The following is a 22,388-nucleotide window of genomic DNA, read 5'->3' on the forward strand; positions in this document are numbered from 1 at the left end:
TCAAAATCTAACATTGAGTAAAGCCTATGTTCATACCATCTCTGGTTCATCGAATCTAATTGAAGGCTCCGGAAGAGCTTATATTGTGTTGCCTAATGGCACCAAATTTTGCATTAATGATGCTCTATTTTCTTCACAATCCAGAAGAAATTTATTAAGTTTTAAAGATATACGTCGTAATGGTTGTCATATTGAAACCATTAACGAAGACGATAAAGAGCATCTTCTCATTACTAAAATAATTTCGAGCCAGAAGCTCGTATTAGAAAAACTGTCTGCCCTCTCATCTGGATTGTATTATACAAAAATGAGAACAATTGAATCACATGTTGTAATGCACCAGAAGTGCATTGATCCCAAAATATTTATGACTTGGCATGATTGCCTTGGACATCCTGGATCAATAATGATGAGACGAATAATTGATAATTCGTATGGGCATCCCCTAAAGAATCAGAAAATTATCTTACCCAATGAATATCCATGCTCTGCATGTTCTCAAGGTAAATTGATTATCAAACCATCTATCTCAAAGGTTGGTTTTGAATCTCCATCTTTTTTACAAATGATTCATGGAGATATATGTGGGCCTATTCAACCATCAAGTGGACCGTTCAGATATTTTATGGTTTTAATTGATGCATCAAGTCGATGGTCACATGTTTGTTTACTTTCCACTAGAAATGCTGCATTTGCTAAACTTCTTGCACAAATAATTAAGCTACGAGCACAATTCCCTGACTATCCAATTAAAACTATTCGATTGGATAATGCAGGAGAATTTACATCTCAAGTTTTTGATAATTATTGCATGTCAATAGGAATAGATGTTGAACATCCAGTTGCCCACACACATACTCAAAATGGTTTAGCTGAATCATTGATTAAAAGGCTTCAGCTAATCGCTAGACATTTACTCATGAAATCAAATCTTCCTATTTCTGCTTGGGGACATGCTATAATTCATGCAGCATCATTAATTCGAGTTAGACCATCAGCATATCACAAATATTCACCATTACAGCTTGCATTTGGTCAGCAACCAAATATTTCTCATCTTCGTACTTTTGGATGTACTGTATATGTTCCAATTGCACCTCCACAACGTACAAAGATGGGCCCTCAACGTAGACTTGGGATATATGTTGGGTTTGATTCTCCATCTATTATCAGATACCTTGAGCCTCTTACAGGGGATATGTTTAAGGCACGTTTTGAGGATTGTCATTTTGACGAATCCATTTTTCCAACAATGGGTAATGAGAAGTCGGTGCCTGAAGCACGACAAACATTGTGTAATGAGAAGTCGGTGCCTGAAGCACGACAAGAAATTACTTGGGAAAATAAAGCTCTTTCCCAATTTGATCCTCGTACAAAAGAATGTAATCTAGAGGTTCAAAAGATTATTCATTTGCAAAGTGTTGCAAACCAATTACCGGATGCATTTACTGACACTAAAGGTGTGGTAAAATCATATATTCCTGCTGTTAATGTTCCAGCAAGGATTGCAGTCCCTGAATGACAAATTGCCAAAATAGCAATAGGCGAGTCTAAGATACGCATGAAGCGTGGACGGCTTATTGGTGCTAAGGACAAAATTCCTCGGAAGAGGAAAATACAAAATGAATTTGGTACTCCTGAAGAGTCCATACCAACACAGGCCATAAGAGTAATTGATGTTCATGAAGAGAGTAAATCTCCTGAGAAAGAACCTCCTGAAGAGGTATTTCATGAAATGTCTTCCCTTGAAGAGGGACAGGTACCTGAAAATAACGAGATCTCGATAGATTTCATGAATACAGGAGAAATTTTGAATAGAAATAAAACTGTTGTTGACAACATATTTTCATATAAAATGGCTCTTGACATTACCAGAAGTAATGAAGAAATTGAGCCAAGAACTGTCGAAGAATGTCGATGTAGAGATGACTGGCCAAAATGGAAATCAGCTATTGAAGCTGAATTAAACTCGCTAGCAAAGCGAGAGGTCTTTGGACCAATTATACAAACACCAAAGGGTGTAATGCCCGTTGGATATAAATGGGTATTTATACGTAAACGTAATGAAAGTAATGAAATTGTGCGATATAAAGCACGACTTGTTGCACAAGGTTTCCTGCAGAAACCGGGGATTGATTATGAGGAAACATACTCTCCTGTTATGGATGCAATCACATTCAGATATTTGATTAGTTTGGCAGTTATAAAAAGATTGGATATGCAGCTGATGGATGTAGTCACCGCATATTTATATAGATCATTAGATCATGACATATATATGAAAATCCCTGAAGGATATAAAATGCCTGAAGCTTCTAATCTGAGTACATCCAGAAGTATGTATTCTATTAAGCTTCAAAGATCTTTATATGGGTTAAAACAATCCGGACGCATGTGGTATAAACGCCTTAGCGAATATCTATTGAAAGAAGGATTTGAGAATAATCCAATATGCCCATGTGTTTTTATTAAGAAATCAGACTCCGGATTTGTTATTATTGCGGTTTATGTTGATGATCTAAATCTTGTTGGAACTCCTGAAGAGATCAGAAGAACCGCTACATATTTAAAGAATGAATTTGAAATGAAAGATCTTGGCAAAACGAAATTTTGTCTCGGCCTGTAACTCGAGCATTTGCCAAATGGAATTCTCATTCATCAGTCAAATTATACAGAGAAAGTCTTGAAACACTTTTACATGGACAAAGCTCATCCCCTGAGTACTCCAATGGTTGTTCGATCACTTGATGTGCAGAAGGATTCATTTCGTCCTTGTGAAGACAATGAAGAAATTCTTGGTTCTAAAATACCTTATCTCAGTGCAATTGGAGCCCTGATGTATCTTGCAAATTGCACTCGGCCTGATATTGCATTTTCAGTTAATTTACTTGCAAGATATAGTTCCGCACCAACTCGAAGACATTGGAATGGTATTAAACATATCCTTCGATACCTTCGAGGTACGGTTGATATGGGATTATTTTATCAATATGGTTCAAGTCCACAATTAGTTGGATATGCAGATGCAGGTTATCTTTCAGATCCACACAGAGGTAGATCTCAGACTGGATATGTATTTACTTATGGAAATTCTGCTATATCATGGAGATCTGTCAAACAAACACTATCTGCTACATCTTCAAATCACTCAGAGATCATTGCAATTCACGAAACAAGTCGAGAATGCATTTGGCTAAGATCAATGATCCAACATATTCAAGAAAAGTGTGGTCTTCCAGTGATTAATGATAGTCCAACAACTTTATATGAAGATAATGCTGTTTGTATTGCTCAAATTAGAGGAGGATATATCAAAGGTGATAGAACCAAACATATTTCACCTAAATTCTTTTATACTCATGAACTTCAAGAAAAAGGTGAAATTAAAGTCAAGCAGATACGATCAAGTGATAATCTGGCAGATTTATTCACAAAAGTATTACCAACTGCAACATTTAAGAAGATTGTGCAGAACATTGGAATGCGGAGACTTGAAGACCTTTTATCATGCACTTTTCAGGGGGAGTAACGTCTTGAAGACTTATGCTGATTGTACTCTTTTTCCTTCGCTAAGGTTTTATCCCACTGGGTTTTCCTTCGCAAAGTTTTAATGAGACAATCTTAAAGCATTTTACGGTACACATGAATATTGTACTCTTTTTCCTTCGCCATTGGTTTTTTCCCACAGGGTTTTTCCTTGGCAAGGTTTTAACGAGGCATATTCATTATATGTGGTCATCCAAAGGGGGAGTGTTGTAAAATAACATTGTAAAATTGTATGACCACCTTGAGCTAGCCGCCAAATGCACAGTGCATAGTGTCAGCATAGTACTGCATAGTAACTGGCATAGTAAATGGCCGACATCGCACAGTGTGCATAGTGCCAGCATAGTACTGTATAGTGACTGGCATAGTAAATGGCCGACATCGCACAGTGCGCATAGTGCCAGCATAGTACTGCATAGTAACTGGCATAGTAAATGGCCGACATCGCACAGTACATAGTGCCAGCATAGTACTGCATAGTAACTGGCATAGTTCCCTTTGTACGCCTATATATATCGTTGAATTCTTTAAGAAATTCATAAGTTTCATAACTTCTCTGAGTTCTATCTCTCTCTCTCTTTCTCTCTCCTTTCGATAGTTTTATAACAAATAAAATATTTTTATAATATATATTTTTTAATATTATTATTATTTAGAATTTGAAAAAATTGAATTATTTATTTTATTTTATGTAAAAATTTACAAAAATTATAATAATTAGATGAATTGAAATGAGATGTGTTATGAAAACAAACTATGCCTTAAAGTAAAATTCAACTTTTGATTTAAAATAGAAAAATAGTACATATTTTGCTTTTATTTCATTCCTATTTTATTTAGGATGATGAATTGTATTTTTGGATCGTGTTGTATTAAATCATAAACATTCGATTATATAAATTAGTCTGAACCTAACCTATTAAACTAAACGTGTCAAATTTTTAAATCTTAAGCCAACCTCCCATTTAAATAACAAGTCATATCGTGTCATTCGATTAATAGCTAATTAGAAATAGGTTAACATGACTCATTTAAACTCGTTTCATATAAATGGATTGAACTTACACGCTTAACTTATTTGACCTGATTAATAACACTTATAGATTTATTGTAAGTTTCAAGTGTCCTTTTATTTCATTCTTATAGCCAATCCATGTTTTAAATTTTTTATAACAGGAGCGATTATTTGATATATGTGTTTGTATTTACTGTCAGTTTAAGTTATAAATTTATTTTCACAAATAATTCATATAGGCTAATAATTTATTTGTAAATTTAGTGAGTGATCAATAAATTTACTTGTATCAGATAACTTCTTTCCCATAGCATTGTGAATATCTAAAAAACTGATAGTTTTTTGGATGCATAAAAAATAAATGTGCATCCAAAAACTGTCAATCCAATGAAAGTTAGCATCTCTATGCTGTTGTTTCTCTAGTTGATTATAAAAATAAAAAGTATTTAACAAATAAATAATAATAATATTTTATTAATATAAAAAGTGTGATTGCTAATCTAATATACACTTCAAGTTTTAAGTGATTAGTTAAAAATTAAAAAATTATATATTAATCAAATTTTAAAGATTATGATAACTAATCCAATATTGATGCTCTTAGAATTCATTACATGCAATCAAACTCAAAATGCTCAAACGAAAGTTTTGTTTGTGCTGGAACATCAATGTCATTTTTGTAAATATTTTGAAGGGTAAAGACACTTGTAAGGTTGTAGATTCGGATTGGATTTGTTTTTTTTTTTTTGTCAGGAATTTAAAAATCCAGATGAATCCGAACAATTATTCACCCAAATTAGATCCAAGCGAATAAGACTGATATTATACCCGCCCGCATCTGTAACCGGATACGGTTTGACCATGTGAATACCTGTAGCATCCCACTCGGAGTACTAATGGAGATAAAATGGAAATAAATTATAGAGAGTGTAAAATAAATACCGTTGGGGCTTTTTGAGGCACCCAATTTCTATAGACAATTTGAGTAAAACACACTCCAGAATATCCTCAATTTCCCTTTATGTACTCATTGACTCTAGACTTCCATGTGGAGGATTATAATTTGTAATTGAAATAACAAAACACAAAGACTTGACCTCACTAAACGCAGCGTCTAGACTAGGGTGCAAAAAAAAACCGGTTTTTCTTTTTCTAACATTGAACCGAATCGGATCAGACCAGTTTATGTATATATTTTAATTTTTTATATTGTATAAAATATCTTTTATATGATTTTTCATATTATATATAATTTTATATAAAATAATTTTGTATTATATGGAAAATTACCAATTAATATAATATTAAATTTCCCTATTCCAGTAGGGGCAATCAAAAATTGAGAGAATTTTTAGAAATTTCTTATGGGATAGTATTGGGGAGGAAAGAAAATATCACTTGGTGAATTGGAATAAGGTTTGCACTCTGGTGTCTTGTAGAGGTTTGGGTGTGCGGAATTTGAAGTTTTTTAATAAAACTCTTATCAAGAAGTGGCTTTGGAGGTATAACAATGAGAATAATGCATTATGAAAATAGATTGTTGATGCTAAATATGGAAGGATGTGGGGGAATTGGTATACTGATGAAATAAAATAGGTGTTTGGCGTGGGTTTATGGAAGTCCATTCGATTGGGATGTGGGGATTTTATCAAAAACACTAATTTCAAAGTGGGGGATTGGGTCCAATATTTTTTTTTTTTTTGCGTGATATTTGGTGTGGTGATTTAGCTCTTAAATTAGTATCTCCTAGCCTTTTTAGGATTGCTAAATGTAAAAGGGCTACTGTGACGGATTTTTACTTGTTTTCTAACAACATATTAAATTGGAATGTGGAATTCACTAGAGATTTACAGGACTGGGAAGTGAGTGAAGCTGCTGATTTCTATGCAAAACTTTATGATTCTAAGATTGATCAGACTAGGGATGAAATGATGTAGTGGATTCATGATACTTTAGAGCAGATTTTCTGTGAAATCCTATTACAAGGTGTTAATTAGTCATGATATTATAACATTTCCCTTGAAGTGTATTTGGAAAGCTAAAGTGCCCAATAAAGTTGCATTTTTTATTGGTTGGTGTCACTTGAGAAAGTTTTAATTATTGATAATTTGAGGAAAAATGAGCTTTTATGTGATGAACTAGTGCACCATGTGTAAAAATGATGGTAAATTTGTTAACCATTTGTTTCTTCATTGTGAAATGGCGACGATTTTGTGGAATGAGTTATTTGTAAAGGTAGGCATCGATTGGGTGATGCATTTTCATGTGATGGAATTTTTGGCTTGCTGGTAAGGTGCAACAGGAAGTGGAGGAAGTTTTGCTCAGTGGGGAATGATTCCTTTATGCTTATTATGGTGCTTATGGCTTAAGAGAAATAAGAGGTGTTTCGAAGATCGTGAATACATAATGATAGAATTTAGGAACTTTTTCTTTAACACTTAAATTTCTGGGTGAACAATCTTGTGAGGGATATCAACATTTGTAATGCTTTTTCTTAGTCCTGTTTTTGTTTTAGATTGTACTTAGGTGTATTTTCTTATATATTTCCTGTGTACTCGGGTTATGCCTATTTATTTTGAATAAAATATCTTTTACCTATAAAAAAGAAAATCTTATATCACTATAGTCTAATGAGTTAATAGTTATACTAATACTATATCACTATATATTATATATTATAATATATCACTATATTATATATTATATATACTATATAATATACCGAAAAAAAAGGACTAAACCGGATTGGAATCGGTAAAATCAGAAGTATCGATTTTGGGGTGTAATCGGTATAGTATCAATCCTTCAAATTTCAAAACCGGTATATACCGGTTCGTAGGGCTGTTCAGCCGGGCCGGAAAAACTCGGAATACCGGATTCTGGTTCTGGTTTTCGGCCCGGGTCAAATCCGGGCCGGCATCCGGATTTAAAAAACCGGATTAATCCAGTTCGGGTACCAAATTTTAAATCCGGGACTCGGGTTTAAAACCCGGTACCCGAGTGCTATAAACTAAAGCAACATAACCCAAAACCTAATTCTAGCCGTGCCGCCCCCCCAACCCACATTCAGATTTCCCCCTCTCAGTCTCTGCTTTGCGATGCAAACTCCTTCTTCTCCCTCCCTCAGTTTCCTCTATCTCTCTCTCTCTCATCCCTTCAAGCGCTAGCGCTTTCGTCTTGTCCGGAACCCGAATTTGATCGCGTGGCAATAAGTATGAGCTACCGCATTTTGGCCACCAAATCGTCCTCATGCTAATTGGCCGTCGATCTTGAAAGCCAAGTGGAAGTACTGCTGCCAAAAGATCAGCGTGTGGCCCACTCGAGCCACCAAGCCGCGCGCACTTGTATCTCACATGATGCCAGTCTTTAAGAATCACACATGCGAGACGGCTAAGGTGTTGTTTTGTTCATCTCATTTTATTTTAAAATTTTTTATCTTATTTCCTTTTTAAAAAAAAAAACACTACTGCTCCAAATGGAAAGAAATATGACCATCATTAATGAAAATGATTTTGGGTTTTTTTTTTTTTATGAGAATATTTGAATGTTTTGAGTATTTTTATGTTGATTTGTTTGAATGTTTTGAGGAGTATTTTGTTAGCTGCAATATGCTAGAGCCGTGGGTAATGGGTTTAGATCTAAAGACTGGGTTTGTTGCTATGTACATAAAAGAGCTAGGGTTTCTGTTAGTTGTACTAAATCCATCAGGAATCAAAGTAAACTTGATTTTCTATTGCATTAATGACTTCTTGTGCAAGTTAGCTTTTGTTTATTGCTAAATATAAAAATTTGGACAGAAGGCATATTAGCTTTTGTTTACCTGGTCTGCTTGAGTATTTTGGTTATCTATGAGTGTGGATATTTATTAATTTGTCAATTTTTTGTCTTTTTTGGGTTAAGATGTGTTGCAGCCATTAAATATCTAATGCGTAATACCATTCATACATAAAGTATACTAAGATGACAGATATGCATTTGAATGTTAGGTACCAAATAGTCAGATAAGATTTAGATGAAAAATGAGTTATTTCTTGCACTATATTTGACGGGGATGTTAGTCCCCTATTGGACATGAGGAAAGGGTGAAGGTTTTCCTTGCACAATCAATGGTGTTTTAAAGCCAATCTTTTTAGGCCATAAATAAGATCTGTAGTCTTTACAATACCATGACATTGTGCTCAAGCCTTGTCATTTGTGGGTTAAGTGTAGAGAGATAGAGAGAGACAGTTCTAACTGTAAACATCAAAGAGTTTTCTACCTGTTTCAGCTGTTTTTTTTAGTGTGGATAACTCGAGATATGGCAACATTTTCTAATTAGTCAGTGCATGAAAAGCTTTAGAAGGCAGTGTAATAAAGGGAGGAAATTTTTTTGTGAACAACTGGTTAAAGCAGAGTGAAGATATGGAAAGATAAAGGGAGTGGAAAGCCTAGCCACCATGATCATTGATATCAGTTCATGAAGAAGAAATTCCCTCTAATCATTTATAAGCTAAAATTGAATGTGCATTGAACTTGAAAAAGAATAAGCCAATGAGTGTTTGGATGTGATAAATGTGTAGCAGAAGCAGCACTTCATAATATTCTGCACTGGCATTATTTAAATGATTTTTCTTTTTTGGGTTAGTAGAATAATTAGATTATTTTTCTGATATTTGTAGCATGCATTTATCAATAGCAAACTAAGTCTGGTTTTGGACAGGTTGTACTTGCCAGTCTTGCCTACTAGTTTTCCCACTAGGTCATTGACACCAAACAGATCAAAAGTTTTACAGATGTGTAGAGCATAGAAGTTTTACAGAATGCAACTTATAAAGGTATTTCCAGAAATCTATAGATGCTAATTTCTGTTCAATATGGTGATAATTAAAGTTATACATAATTGTTTAATTTTTTACTAATTTTGTGATTTTGTAATTGCACATTTTAGTATTTTTCTTTTTTCTGTATTAGCCCCTTGTCACATTTTAGTAATTTTGTACTGACCTTTTTAGCTTACAGTATTTGCAGGATTTCTCAGCTAGATCACTTGGAAGTTGCTACATGCCGGAATTATTTTGTAATTCATATGATGTAGTTTTGTATTTTGCAGTGTAATGTAATGTGTAAATAACAAAATAATGTAATATGTAGTAGATTGCATGCATTTTATTTTTCATTTTTATATATTTTTATCATTCTGGAAAATGTTAGTAGTATGCTTTTTAATGATGACTCAGAAAAGTTTTTCATAAAATATAGGCTTTTTATAAAAAATTATGATTTTAGACACTTTTAATTTTTTTTGTAAATTTAGAAGAATTATGCTTTTCAACATTTTTAATGCAGTATAGGCTTTTATCAACAAAATTATGCTTTTAAACCTTATCTGAAAAAAAAAGGGGTTGAACCCGAAACCTGGAATCCAGGTTTTAAAAAAACCCGGATGCATCTGGAGTCCGGCCCATGTTCGACCCGGGTTAACGCGGTCCGGGTTTCGGCCTGAATTTGAAATCCGGGTTCCGGTCCGGATATATCCGGATTGGAACCCGGATGAACAGTCCTACCGGTTCGCTTATAAAATATGCTTAATACTAGACCGAACTGGACCGGTTACACTCCTATTCCAAACTACAATATATCGGACTTGATACACAGCGTTTCACCTGCTGCTCTCACTTCCTTGGCTTTACTGAAACGACACCGTGGCTCCCTTTGTCTTTCTCATGCGATGCATTCCCTTCGTTTCTTTCATGACTCATTTTTTCTGGTCTTCTTCCTTATTCTACTTTCTGCCCCTACCTACCTTCATAACAATACCAGATACCCGCATCGCGACCTCCTGATGTAAAAGTCCTCATTCAAGGCTTTTTAGTGTTGAACATTGAAAACCTCTCTACCTCGCGTCGTAGCCCTTCACCCACTACGCAACACCATTTCTTCTCCGCTTCACGCCATTGCCCACAGACGTCCGCCACTCTCTTGCTTTCTCTGAGTGTGCCATCGCAGAACCTCAGATCCCTAGATTCGTAGGTATGATTTACGTTTTTGTCTATCGGTTTCCAGTGACTTGGTTATTTCAGTTTCAGTTTTCCATGGTTTCCTTCATCTATTGTTAATGCAACTGAGGGCTTGTTATGAAATATTTGTTTTTAATCCAACTGAGGGTAAACCCCAAGTTCCTAACTCCTTCGCCGTCATTGCCGTCGATATGGTTCTCTCTTTATGTCTCTCTCTAATCTGTCGGCATGGTACTAACTCAATTTTAAAATTCAAAAAATGAACAATAAGGAGACACACGAAGCTTTTGATGTTGTGACGTATGCTTTATTTGCTTCAGCGAACAACAGTTGTGAACCCAAATCCATAATGCACTGCAAATATTTTCTATTTGTAGAGCCTATCGTTAAAATTCAATTTGGTTGGTTTGTTTTGTAGGGGAAGGCGTAGGAAGGAAACAGAAAGAGAATTTTCCTAATACACAACTATTATCCATCTCTCCTAAACACCCAAACTCCAATTCATCACCCTTGCCGGTGCTTTCTCCCCCTCTTTTCTCAAGAAAACGCTTAGAGACAGTACCAGGACCAGTTCTTTACCCTTCACTGCCGCCCCTCCTCTCTAGAACACATTGACACAGAGACAGAGAGAGCGAGGATGAATCATAATCAGCAACCGGGTGATGGTACGCATGAAGATGACGCTGCGCTCTCTGATTTTCTCGCATCCTTAATGGACTACACTCCCACCGTAAGTCTTTCCTCTTCCTACAAAAATCTCCTTTTTTTTCCCAGAAAATTTCGATCTAAAATCATTTTTAAATGCACCTGCATAATTTATTTTCTTTTGTGTTTTTTGCTTCTGTGTTTTCTATTTTGCTTTCAGATACCAGATGAGTTGGTCGAGCATTACCTAGCCAAGAGTGGGTTTCAATGTCCTGATGTTCGACTGTAAGTGCTTTTTGTTCATTTTTTGAATTTTTAAATTGAGTCAGTGCATTGAACAAAGAAGAATGCAGCAGAATGCAAAATGTTAATTATATTTGATGTTTCCGCATTCTATTTTTTGGAGATTTAGTAATTATTATGGTGTTAGGTAATTCTCTTTTTGAATTTAGTAGTTAATTCAAATTTGAAGATAGAGAGAGAGGGAGAGAGCTTAAAATTTGAGGAAGAGGCTCTAATCTTTCTGGATTTTTCGAACAAAAAATATTCTCTTAGGAGCTAAGAAACTTGGGAGGAAGTCGTCCCACAGATAGTGAAGAGGCTGTTCAATCACATTCAAATGCTATATATAGGAGCTCTGTAACACCCCGTTCCCGTAGGATAGAGACGTTACTAACAAACATAATAAAATGCCCGGTAAAAAGACTCATTACTCTGAAATACCTTATTTATTGAAAGAAACTTAACTGAAAGGATATAAATAGTCTTGAAACTTGAAACTGAATAAAGTAAAACATGAGCTAATCTTAAACAAGACTAATTATTGAAATGACATAAAAGAAACTTAATCCTTGTGTAAATGACACTTATTCATCTCTAAGTCCTTATACTAAATCTACTCCTGGCCATCCAGCTCTGCATCATCATAATCACCATCTGTGGCAATCAACATAGAAGAAAACAAAAAGACAAATAACAAAAATGAGTCGAATACTCAGTAAATAATACATCATACCGTAAAATACCATCTAGCTTAGCATAAATTTGGTTTTTAAAGCCTTATCATAACTTTCATATAACATTCATGGATTAACATGGGTGGAAACACTCATAATCATGGCAAACATGAAGCGTGAATGCATGAGTAACTTGTTTATCTTGAATTGTACTTATTTCATGGTGAACCACGCTTGAGTCCATGGCACCACATAACTTGTCATGTAGTGAAACACGCTTGAGTCCGTGTTTCACTTAACTTGCATAACATGAAGTGAAATACGCTTGAGTCCATATTTCACTTATCCTGCTTGACGTGGAGTGAAACACGCTTGGGTCCGTGTTTCACTTATCTTGCTTGACATGGAGTGAAACACGCTTGAGTCCGTGTTTCACTTATCTTGCTTGACATGGAGTGAAACACGCTTGGGTCTGTGTTTCTCTTATCTTGTTTGACATGAAGTGAAACATGCTTGGGTCCATGTTCACTTAACTTGCATGACATGGAGTGAAACACGCTTGAGTCCGTGTTTCACTTAACTTGTGGTAACCACGCTTGAGTCCGTGGTACCGTCTTAGCATAACTGTGGTAAACACGCTTGGATCCGTGTTACCTTAAAATGTTTATCTTTCTTGATGCATGATAATTTTCTTGGACTTCTTAGACTTTTCTAACATGGCATATTCTTGTACATGGCATGGCATAACATGATATATTCTTGTACATGGTATAGTATAGCATGACATGGCCTAACATGATTTAATCATTTTATGACATTTCATGGCATGCATGATCTGAGAACTAATGAACATGTCATACATGATTGGGCTATTTATTACATGGCATGCTTGACTTAAGTTATTGCATGAACAATACATGGCATATATGGTCTAAGTACTACATGAATGAAGCATGCATGATCTGGCTATTTTAATTCATAGAACACCTATCTTAAATTATTATATGATCATATCATGATTTCCATGTGATTTTTGTAACATTCAATCCATCAATCAACAATCCGTAAAAGCATAACATATATATAGGCTTACTTTCATGTAAATCATCGTAATTCATAGAAGTTCGTGAAAGCAATCTAACCTTGACTTGGCTCTTAGCGCAACGTAGATAACCATCAAAACCATATCATATTATCATACCCAATTATAATATTTACATTACGTGTACATTTATATGATCATACTATTTACCTCTTAGTGCTGCTTCAGAAATCTCACGTCGTACCTCGTGACCTATACGAGGCACTAGACGTTACTAATCTTTCTAGAAAACGTGTCGTAGCAATCTAATTACTTAAAATCTTACCATAGAGATAATTTAATAAATAAGTAATTAATAAAAAGAATAAATATAATCATAACATAACTAAATAATTTCTAACTGACTTAACCTAAATTCTAGGTTCGTATGTTACAAGCTCACTTCTACAAAGAAAAGAGCTAGAGAACTAAAAATGGAAAGTGGATGATCAAAGGGAAGGGTAATGGATGAAGCCTAACATCATTTCGTGGAATGTAAAGGGGCTGAATGAGATAGAAAAGCACCTCAAAATCAGAAAATTAGCTTTGAAAATGGAAAGTGGATGTTGTATGTTTACAAGAAACAAAATTGGAACTCATTTCATTAAATATAATTAGAAGTTTGTGGGGGTTGTAGTCAATTGGGTTGGCTCTATTTGCCATCCAATGGAACTTCAGGAGGCATCGTAGTGAGGTGGGATAAAAGGGTGGTGGAAAAGATAGAAGATTGTGTGGTGGCTTTTATGGTGGCTTTTTTGTTCAAGAATGTTGTAGATGGATTAGTCTTGGTTATGCCGATGCATTTCAATTTCATTGTTTCAATGGGTCTTTGCAGGTGTTTATGGTCCTAATCTAGATTGTGCATGAAAATTATTATGGGATGATTTGGAAGGAATAAATAGCATAGACTCCAACCCTCCAAGGAATTCTGCAGCCTCTCGACCACTTTGAGTCACCTTCAAGGATAATATCATGAAACCCTGCTCTTTGTAGAAAAGGACTGCCACCATCATAGCATATGCCTCAACAGAGCATGGAGAAAGTTTGAGGTTCCTTCTAGCTCTTAGTGTACCAAGAACCATTCCGTTGCAGTCTCTGAGAATTGCTCTTATACCAATTAAGCCCATTGAGGAATTGACAGAGGCATCCCAGTTCATTTTGTAATGACCCTCTGGAGGTTTTTTCCAACATTGAGAGCTATGGGAACATATAGGGGCTGTAGTAGCAAGGACAGTAGTTTTGGTGGCCTTAAAGCACTTCATGTCTTCATAAGCTTTGTTAATAATCGCATTAGGGTGTCTGAACTCTTTCACGTGCACATATTCATTCTTTCTAGACCAGATTAGTCTTAGTATCATCCCTACTTCTTCCAGAGCTAGCTTTGGTAGTCTTTCAGATGTTTGATCCCAGGTGGAATTAAAGTAGGTACCATCTAGGGATAATTTTTGTAGCGGTCTACTAGTTTGACACCACGCATCTTGAGTTGCCCCCACAATTCCACAATATGTGCCTTGCAGTTTCCTCCTCTAGATGACAGATAGGGCACAGATTATCATCTTTAAGTTTCCTCTTCTGCATATTTTTAAAGGTGGGTAGTGACTCATTACATGTCCTACAAAGAAACATCCTTACTGGGCACCTGCATTTTCCACAAGTCTTTCCAAGAATCAGATTGTGCTTGAACATTTGAGGTTCCACCTTCTTTGCTGGCTTGTAGTTCCCTATGAAGGTGGTAGGCACTCTTCACTGAGAAGATGCCATTGCTAGTGCCTTCCCAAATCAATCGATCCCCTCTGTGACCCAAACTGATGGGGATTGATTTAATAATGTCCACCATAGTCTGAGGGAACAACTTAGTTAGCTGAGTGTTGTCCCATCTTTTGAGGATAGGGTCAATTAATTCGGCCACCCATGTTACTGCAGTTGTATATTGCTGTTTGAGTGAGGGACAAGGAAATGGGGTCTTGGCAACCATTTGTCTTCCCAAACCTTTACCTAAAGTCCATTGCCAATTCTCCATGACAGGCTTTCCTCTAGCAGTTTTAGGCCAACTTGCATACTCCTTCAAGCTAGTGATGGTCTGCACTCCATTTTTGCATCGAGAATAGATTTATGTGGAAAGTACTTCTATTTTAGTATGAGGCAGGTAGAGACTCAAGGCTTGTAAGTACTTTCCGCCCTTGCTTTGGTAGAAGGGCAAGATTGAAGCTATTAAAGTTCCTAAACCCTAGTCCCCCTTGGTCCTTTGACTTGTTTAGTGTGCTCCATTTGACCCAATGAATTTTTGACTGATCTTCAAGGATCGAATATTCCCTTTTGCGAGAATTGACATGGGGGTTCTCTCTCTCTAGGAAAGGTGGGGTGGTTTCTTTGTCTCTTGCAGAGCATAGAGGTTCGTCTCTCAGTTTCATCTGCAGAGTCATTAGTGGTTTCAGTTTCTAGTTACAACGGATGGCGAGATTTCCAACTTGTATGAGGGCCTATGGTTAACTGAAGAGTAGCAGTAATCTGTAAACCTCTTATAAGAGGATGTTTTGGTTTCTAAGGAGAAGAGTAAGAAGTGTCTGGAAGCACTGGTAGTATCAGAGAAGGACCTCAACAAGGGTGCTTTCAAGGCCACAATGACCAAGGTGTGGAAAGTAGAGGGCCATTAATCTTCAAAGAGGTTGGGAAGAACAGTTTCCTGATCGAGTTCAAAGATATAGACGAGAAGCATAAGATGATGCAGGGTCAACCCGGTCCTTTTACAGGAACCTTGTATGTTTACAAGATTGTTTTGGTTGCCTAAATCTCCAAGACATAAACTTCACGTTGGAACCATTCTGGATCTAACTCCATAACTTGCCTTTTGCGGGTATGAATAAGAAAATGGGTGGAAAAGCTGGGTGCTACCATTGGTCAAGTTCTGCTAGTTGATGTTGATGACTAGGGAATGGGTTGGGGCCAATACTTGAGAGTCAAAGTGTTAGTCGACACTACCAAGCCTCTACCAAGAGGTCGATTCCTCGACATGGGGGAAAGTAAAGCCTGGATATCATTCAAATATGAGAGACTGCCCATTTTCTGCTTCCATTGTGGGGCTACTCAACACACCAAGAAGAAATGTTCTAAGCCTGCATGGGATGGAAGGCTATAAGATGAACAACAACTCCCGTATGGCACCTAGCTCAGGGCGAGTCCTCAGTTGAGTTCTTACCAGGCCTAGCAAAGGAACAGGAAAGATCCGGGGGATAAAGAAGAGCTCATGCAAAGCACCTCTGATGGCAAGGGAGTTGGTTTGGGCAAGAAAGATTTTGATTCTTCAATAGCAGGAAAGCAGGGTTGGGATGCCTACAACCTTGGGATCTCGAGTTGTTACCAGCAAATTGACTCCACTTTTGGCAATTCTGCCAGTGCAGGCAATAAAGGTCAAGATAGCTTGCCAAATGGGGAAATGTCCTCAACACTCGAGGTGCCAAAAAAGGCAACTGACTTCTCTGTTGAGGACACTGGTTTGTCCAAGAATCATGCTCTTAGCAACCTACAAACACATTTTCAGCTAATAGATCATCCTATGGTCCTTGCACAAGACGACATACAGCCCCCCTCTACCTGTAAGTGTCTTGGCTGCTGAGGTGGAAGCTCCTTTATTACAAAGCTACAAGGCTGCTGAGGTGGCATAGGTGGCAATCCAGGTGGAGGGCCTTAATAATCTGGAGCAGGAAGGGCATAATGGGAAGTCACAATCGAGGGATGAGAGTGATGAATGTGCTTCCAGTTGCAAGCTAGAGGACCCTCAGGATAGCATGATCACTAGGAAGGTAGGTAAGAAAAGAGCCTCCCTAACAGCTTCTAATGGCTCTCACGTGGGCTTTGTCCATGACAAGAGTAGGTGCAAGAAGAAAGGCAAGAAAACTGAAGTATGTGAAAATGAAGAGCAAATGGGATTGGTGGGAGCTGCAAGGCAGCCCTGCTAATAGACATGATCCTAATAAGCTGGAACTGCCGAGGGCTTGGGAACCCTCAGACAGTTAACTTTCTTAACCTCCTAGTTAAGGATAAGCGCCCATAAATGGTATTTCTTATGGAGACGAAATGTTCAAAAAAGAGAGTGATGGAAGTCTGCAGCAAGTTAAAATTTGATTCTTGTTTGGTGGTAGAAAGTAGTAGGAGTAGTGGAGGACTTGTACTAATGTGGAAGAGTCATGTGAAAGTAGTCATTTACAACTACTTGAGGTGGCATATTAATGCCCATGTGACAACTGACCCTGAAGCACCAACCTGGCTCCTTACAGGCTTCTATGGCCACCCTGAGACTTCTAAAAGAAACTGGAGCTGGGAATTTTTAAAGGCCATCAAACTAGTGGCCTCCACACCATGGCTATGCTGTGGTGATTTCAATGAAATCACCTGTCAAGGTGAGGAGGAGGGAGGCTGCCCTAGGCCATACACACAGATGGAAATATTTAGAGTGCCCTTGAATGTTGCTCATTAAACTCGATTTAGACTAGAGGCACAAAGTACACTTGGGCCAACAATAGAAGCGGTAGAAGCTTTACTAAAGAAAAGTTGAATCGAGCTCTAGCAAATCCATTGGAAGCATATGTTTAAGGATGGCTGCTGCTTTGTAGAACCTGCAGTAAAATCAGACCATTCACCACTTGTTATCTTTATAGGGAATAGAAGGATTCATGGCAACCCAAAGACAAAATGCTTAAGGTTTGAAGTTGCTTGGTTATTAAAGGAAGATTGTGTTCAAACTATAAAGGAGGCTTGGGGAAAATTAGTTGAATACTTAATAAGTAATACATAGCGCAGTAAAAATAATATGCACGTAGGGTTTTTTTTGAAAAATGTGCATACTTATACTAACATAAACATGTTACATGTACTATGCATATCTCATTGAACTTGTCTTTCTATTTCTTTAATGGCCAGCACACCTTAACCCCCGTGTGTAGGGTTGTGCACCGGTTTCACCACTTATGGCCACAAGGGAAACCTAACTTATCATAACATACCATGGTGGACCACGCTTAGGTCTGTGGCTTACATATCCACCCATAACTGCATTGGTACCATGCATCTCTCATTGCCATTCTTAAGGTTTCTTTCATAACTTGTCTTTTTTTTTTTCTTACCACGATGCATGTAGAACACACAATGACATAGCTTATCGTAATCATAAATGAAAACATATCATGATGCATGTAAAACGTATAATAACATGACTTTGAAACTCACTTTCATCATATCATAACTTAGTATGTAAAAAGAGGCTTTCAATAAAGGGCCATACATTAATACCTTAAAAACATCGTTTACCATACAAGTAAGGGTATGATTATGCTACTTACATATCTTAGAAAATATGCATGACAATGAAGGGCATGATCATATTACTTACCTCGCAACTCTAGACATCAATTAGCGCATCCATAATCACCTATCCAATAAATATGTAATCCCATCAATTTATAATCTCACATACCATCACTTTAAAGACAAACTTCTCTTAGTTTGTACCTCACCTTCTTGTAAGTCAGGAATGTCATGTACATTCGTACCATAATGCCCAATAAAGACGACATCATAAAAATGCCTCATTTATTAAATCATAAAACTTATCTAGCATGACAGTCTTTCATTATGTAAAAGCTGAAAACATAACAACATGACATAACTAGTTCTATTTGATAATAACACTGGTTCAAATGTCTAAATCATAAACTAAGTCCATATGGAAGTAACACTTTTTCAAGGTCTAAGTCTCTTGAAATTAATTCTACTCTTGGCATTCTAGCTCTGTATCCACGTAATCATCATCTGGGACATTAAAACATAAAAATAGGGAAGCAAATGAGTCAAAAACTTAGGAAGAGCACATCATACTGTAAATTTAATTTAACTTGACACCAGACTTGATTTAGAAAAACTTTTATGCATAGGCATACACACATAGCATATAGATCATTCATTAGTAACATACGCGGAATTAACATAATCATGGCAATACATGTAACATAATGCATGAATAACTGACGCCATACATTTTCTATCATTCCTACATAGCTTATTCATCTTGTCTTTCACTTACTTAGTAGCCATCATAACATATGTGCATTGGTCCAATTGTCGTTGACCGAATAAATCGTAGCATAACATATGGTGAGCCACACTTAGGTTTGTAGCACTTCATACATCATAGCATACATATGGTAAACCACGCTTAGGTTTGTGGCACCGCATAATCATAACATAGCATATGGTGAAGCACGCGTAGGTCCATGTTTCTTTTTGATAGGTAATAAAGCTTTATTAATAAAAGATGGGCATAGCCCAGGTACACAGGAGGTATACATGAACATACACCTAATTAAGTACTAGAAACAGAAATAAGAAAATCATGGAAGCTTAGGCCATTAAAATCTAGAGCAATAACCCATAGAAATAAGGTCTTCCAGAAGAAACTCCTAAACTCTTCCGGGGATCGTTCATGATCCTCGAAAATTCTCTCATTCCTCTCTCTCCAAATACACCAACAAATACAGATTGGAGCCATCCTCCATAAGGCTGCAATTTGCTGAGTCCCAGTAATTCCTTTCCAGCTTGCTAATAGGTCCTCCACCCTACCTGGCATTACCCATGCTAATCCCATTTTGTTGAAGAAGAAATTCCATATCTCGCTTGCAAACTTGCAGTGTAGAAGAAGGTGATCAACTGTCTCACTATTATTTCTACACAAACAACACCATTCCACAATTGTGAGGCCACGTCTTCTAAGATTATCTGTGGTCAAAATCTTCCCTAGTGCTGCTGTCCACACAAAAAAAGCAGCCTTGGTGGGAGCTTTACTTCTCCAGATATTCTTCCACGGAAACTTGGGCCTTTGTTGTATGGTATTGGCTGCATAGAAGGACTGTACTGAGAATTTCCCCTTTTTATTAGGACACCATACCATCTCATCTTCATTTCTGACAGCAATGGGCACACTGTACAGTAGATTCATAAATTCCATCAAGTCGTTTACTTCCCAATCATTTGCATCCCTGATAAGACTAATATTCCACTCCTGAGAGTCTTGATTAATCACCCTCAGATCAGCCATTCTAGCTACTTTTTCCCGTGCAATAGCAAAGATTGTGGGATAGGCATCTTTTAGAGTCATATCTCCCACCCACTTATCTATCCAAAATCTGATCCTACTACCATCCCCCAAGCACAACTGGGTGTTACACTGGAAAGAACCCCATCCCTTCCTAATATACTTCCAAAGCCCCACTCCATAAGTCCCCCTTCCCTCTTTTGAAACCCAACCCCCACATTCACTGCCAAACTTTATGTCAATCACTCCTTTCCATAAAGCTTCTCTCTCAAAATTATACCGCCACAACCATTTGCCCAAGAGTGCCAAATTAAAAGCCCTTAAATCCCGAACCCCCAACCCACCATCTCTCAACGGAGTACAAATCTTATCCCATTCCACCAAATGAAACTTAAACTCATCTCCTATCCCCCCCCATAAGAATTCTCGCTGAAGTTTCTCCAGTCTTTTTGCTATGCTAGCTGGGAGTGGAAATAAGGATAGGTAGTATGTAGGGAGGTTAGATAGAGTGCTTTTAATCAAAGTAATCCGCCCCCCTTTTGAAAGATAGACCTTCTTCCACCCAGCCAGCCTACGTTCGAATTTTTCCAGCACCCCCTCCCAAATAGATTTTGCTTTAAACGAAGCCCCCAGCGGAAGGCCTAGGTATTTCAAAGGCAATGATGAGACCACACACCCCAAGATGTTAGCTAGCCCACTGATGTTATTTACTTCCCCCACCGCAACCATCTCCGTTTTAGCAAGATTGATCTTCAACCCAGATACAGCTTCGAAGCAAATCAAAATGGCCTTCAGAGCTTCAATATGACCTGCCTCTGCCTCACAAAACAAAAGAGTATCATCTGCAAAGAGAAGGTGAGAGATAATGATAGAACCATGATAACCCCCCACGGTAAAACCTGAGAAAAAACCACCCCCTACTGCCTCCGACACCATTCTGCTTAGAGCCTCCATTATCAGAACAAAAAGGAGAGGGGATAAGGGATCTCCTTGCCTCAGCCCCCGGGAGCTATTAAAAAAACCCACTGGATCCCCATTTACTAAAACCGAGAAACGCACCGTTGAAACACAGTGCCTTATCCACTTCATCCATCTTGCCCCAAAACCACATCTACCCAACATATAAATCAAGAAATCCCAATTCACATGGTCGTATGCCTTCTCCATATCAAGTTTACACAAAATACCTGGGATTCCGGACCTGATTCTGCTGTCCAGACATTCATTTGCTATAAGAACCGAGTCTAGAATTTGCCTCCCCTTCACGAAGGCGTTTTGAGATTTCGAAATGATTTTTTCCATGACCGTACTCAACCTATTGGCAAGAACCTTAGAGAGCATCTTATACACACTACCCACAAGACTAATAGGTCTAAAATCACGGACCTCCATTGCCCCTGCTTTTTTAGGAATTAGAGCAATAAAAGTTGCGTTTAAGCTTTTTTCAAAAAAGCCATGCGCAAAAAATTCATGGAAAACCAGCATTACTTCTTCTCTCACCACCTCCCAACAAGATTGGAAGAAAGCCATAGTGAAGCCATCCGGGCCGGGTGCTTTGTCTTTATTCATCTTTTTAATCACTTGGTGTACCTCTTCCTCTTCAAACGGCCTCTCCAACCATTCTCTACTAGAAGAATCTATGGCCTCAAAAGATAGGCCATCTAAAGTCGGCCTCCAAACATGCGGTTCCGCTAGCAAGTGTTGAAAATGACCAACCACATGTTCCTTTATCACCTCTTGGTCTGAAATATTTTCACCATTAATGATCATGGAATCAACGGTATTGAATCTCCTATGCGCATTAGCCACTCGGTGGAAGAATTGTGTACACTTATCCCCCTCTCTTAGCCACAAGGCCCTCGATTTTTGTCTCCACGATATTTCCTCCATTAAAATCAGTCTTTCTAAATCAGCAGTGACTTGAACCTTACGGTTATTCCCCTCTCCTACACCCTCCAGGGTTTGTAACTCTTGGAACAAATTCTTTTTCTGAGCGGTTACATTGCCAAACACCTGTTCATTCCATATCTTCAAATCTTTCTTCAAAGCTTTCAGCTTCTCCGCC

At 37.4% G+C, this 22,388-nt stretch overlaps 1 protein-coding gene across 2 annotated transcripts in view; it reads left to right on the top strand.

Annotated features, from left to right (window-relative positions):
- Window positions 1–10,239: 10,239 nt before the first annotated feature.
- LOC122295883 (transcription initiation factor TFIID subunit 10) overlaps window positions 10,240–22,388 on the top strand; it is a 38,371-nt gene continuing 26,222 nt past the window's right edge. The window contains exons 1-3 of one of the 2 annotated variants that reach the window (XM_043105149.1): window positions 10,240–10,570; window positions 10,976–11,287; window positions 11,423–11,487. In XM_043105149.1, the coding sequence (XP_042961083.1) occupies window positions 11,195–11,287; window positions 11,423–11,487 (158 nt within the window). In that variant the 5' untranslated portion in view covers window positions 10,240–10,570; window positions 10,976–11,194. The remainder of the gene's footprint in view (window positions 10,571–10,975; window positions 11,288–11,422; window positions 11,488–22,388) is intronic. The other variant, XM_043105150.1, reaches the window with a different exon arrangement.

Source organism: Carya illinoinensis, chromosome 15 (assembly GCF_018687715.1).
Source record: "Carya illinoinensis cultivar Pawnee chromosome 15, C.illinoinensisPawnee_v1, whole genome shotgun sequence".
Taxonomy (NCBI): Eukaryota; Viridiplantae; Streptophyta; class Magnoliopsida; order Fagales; family Juglandaceae; genus Carya; species Carya illinoinensis.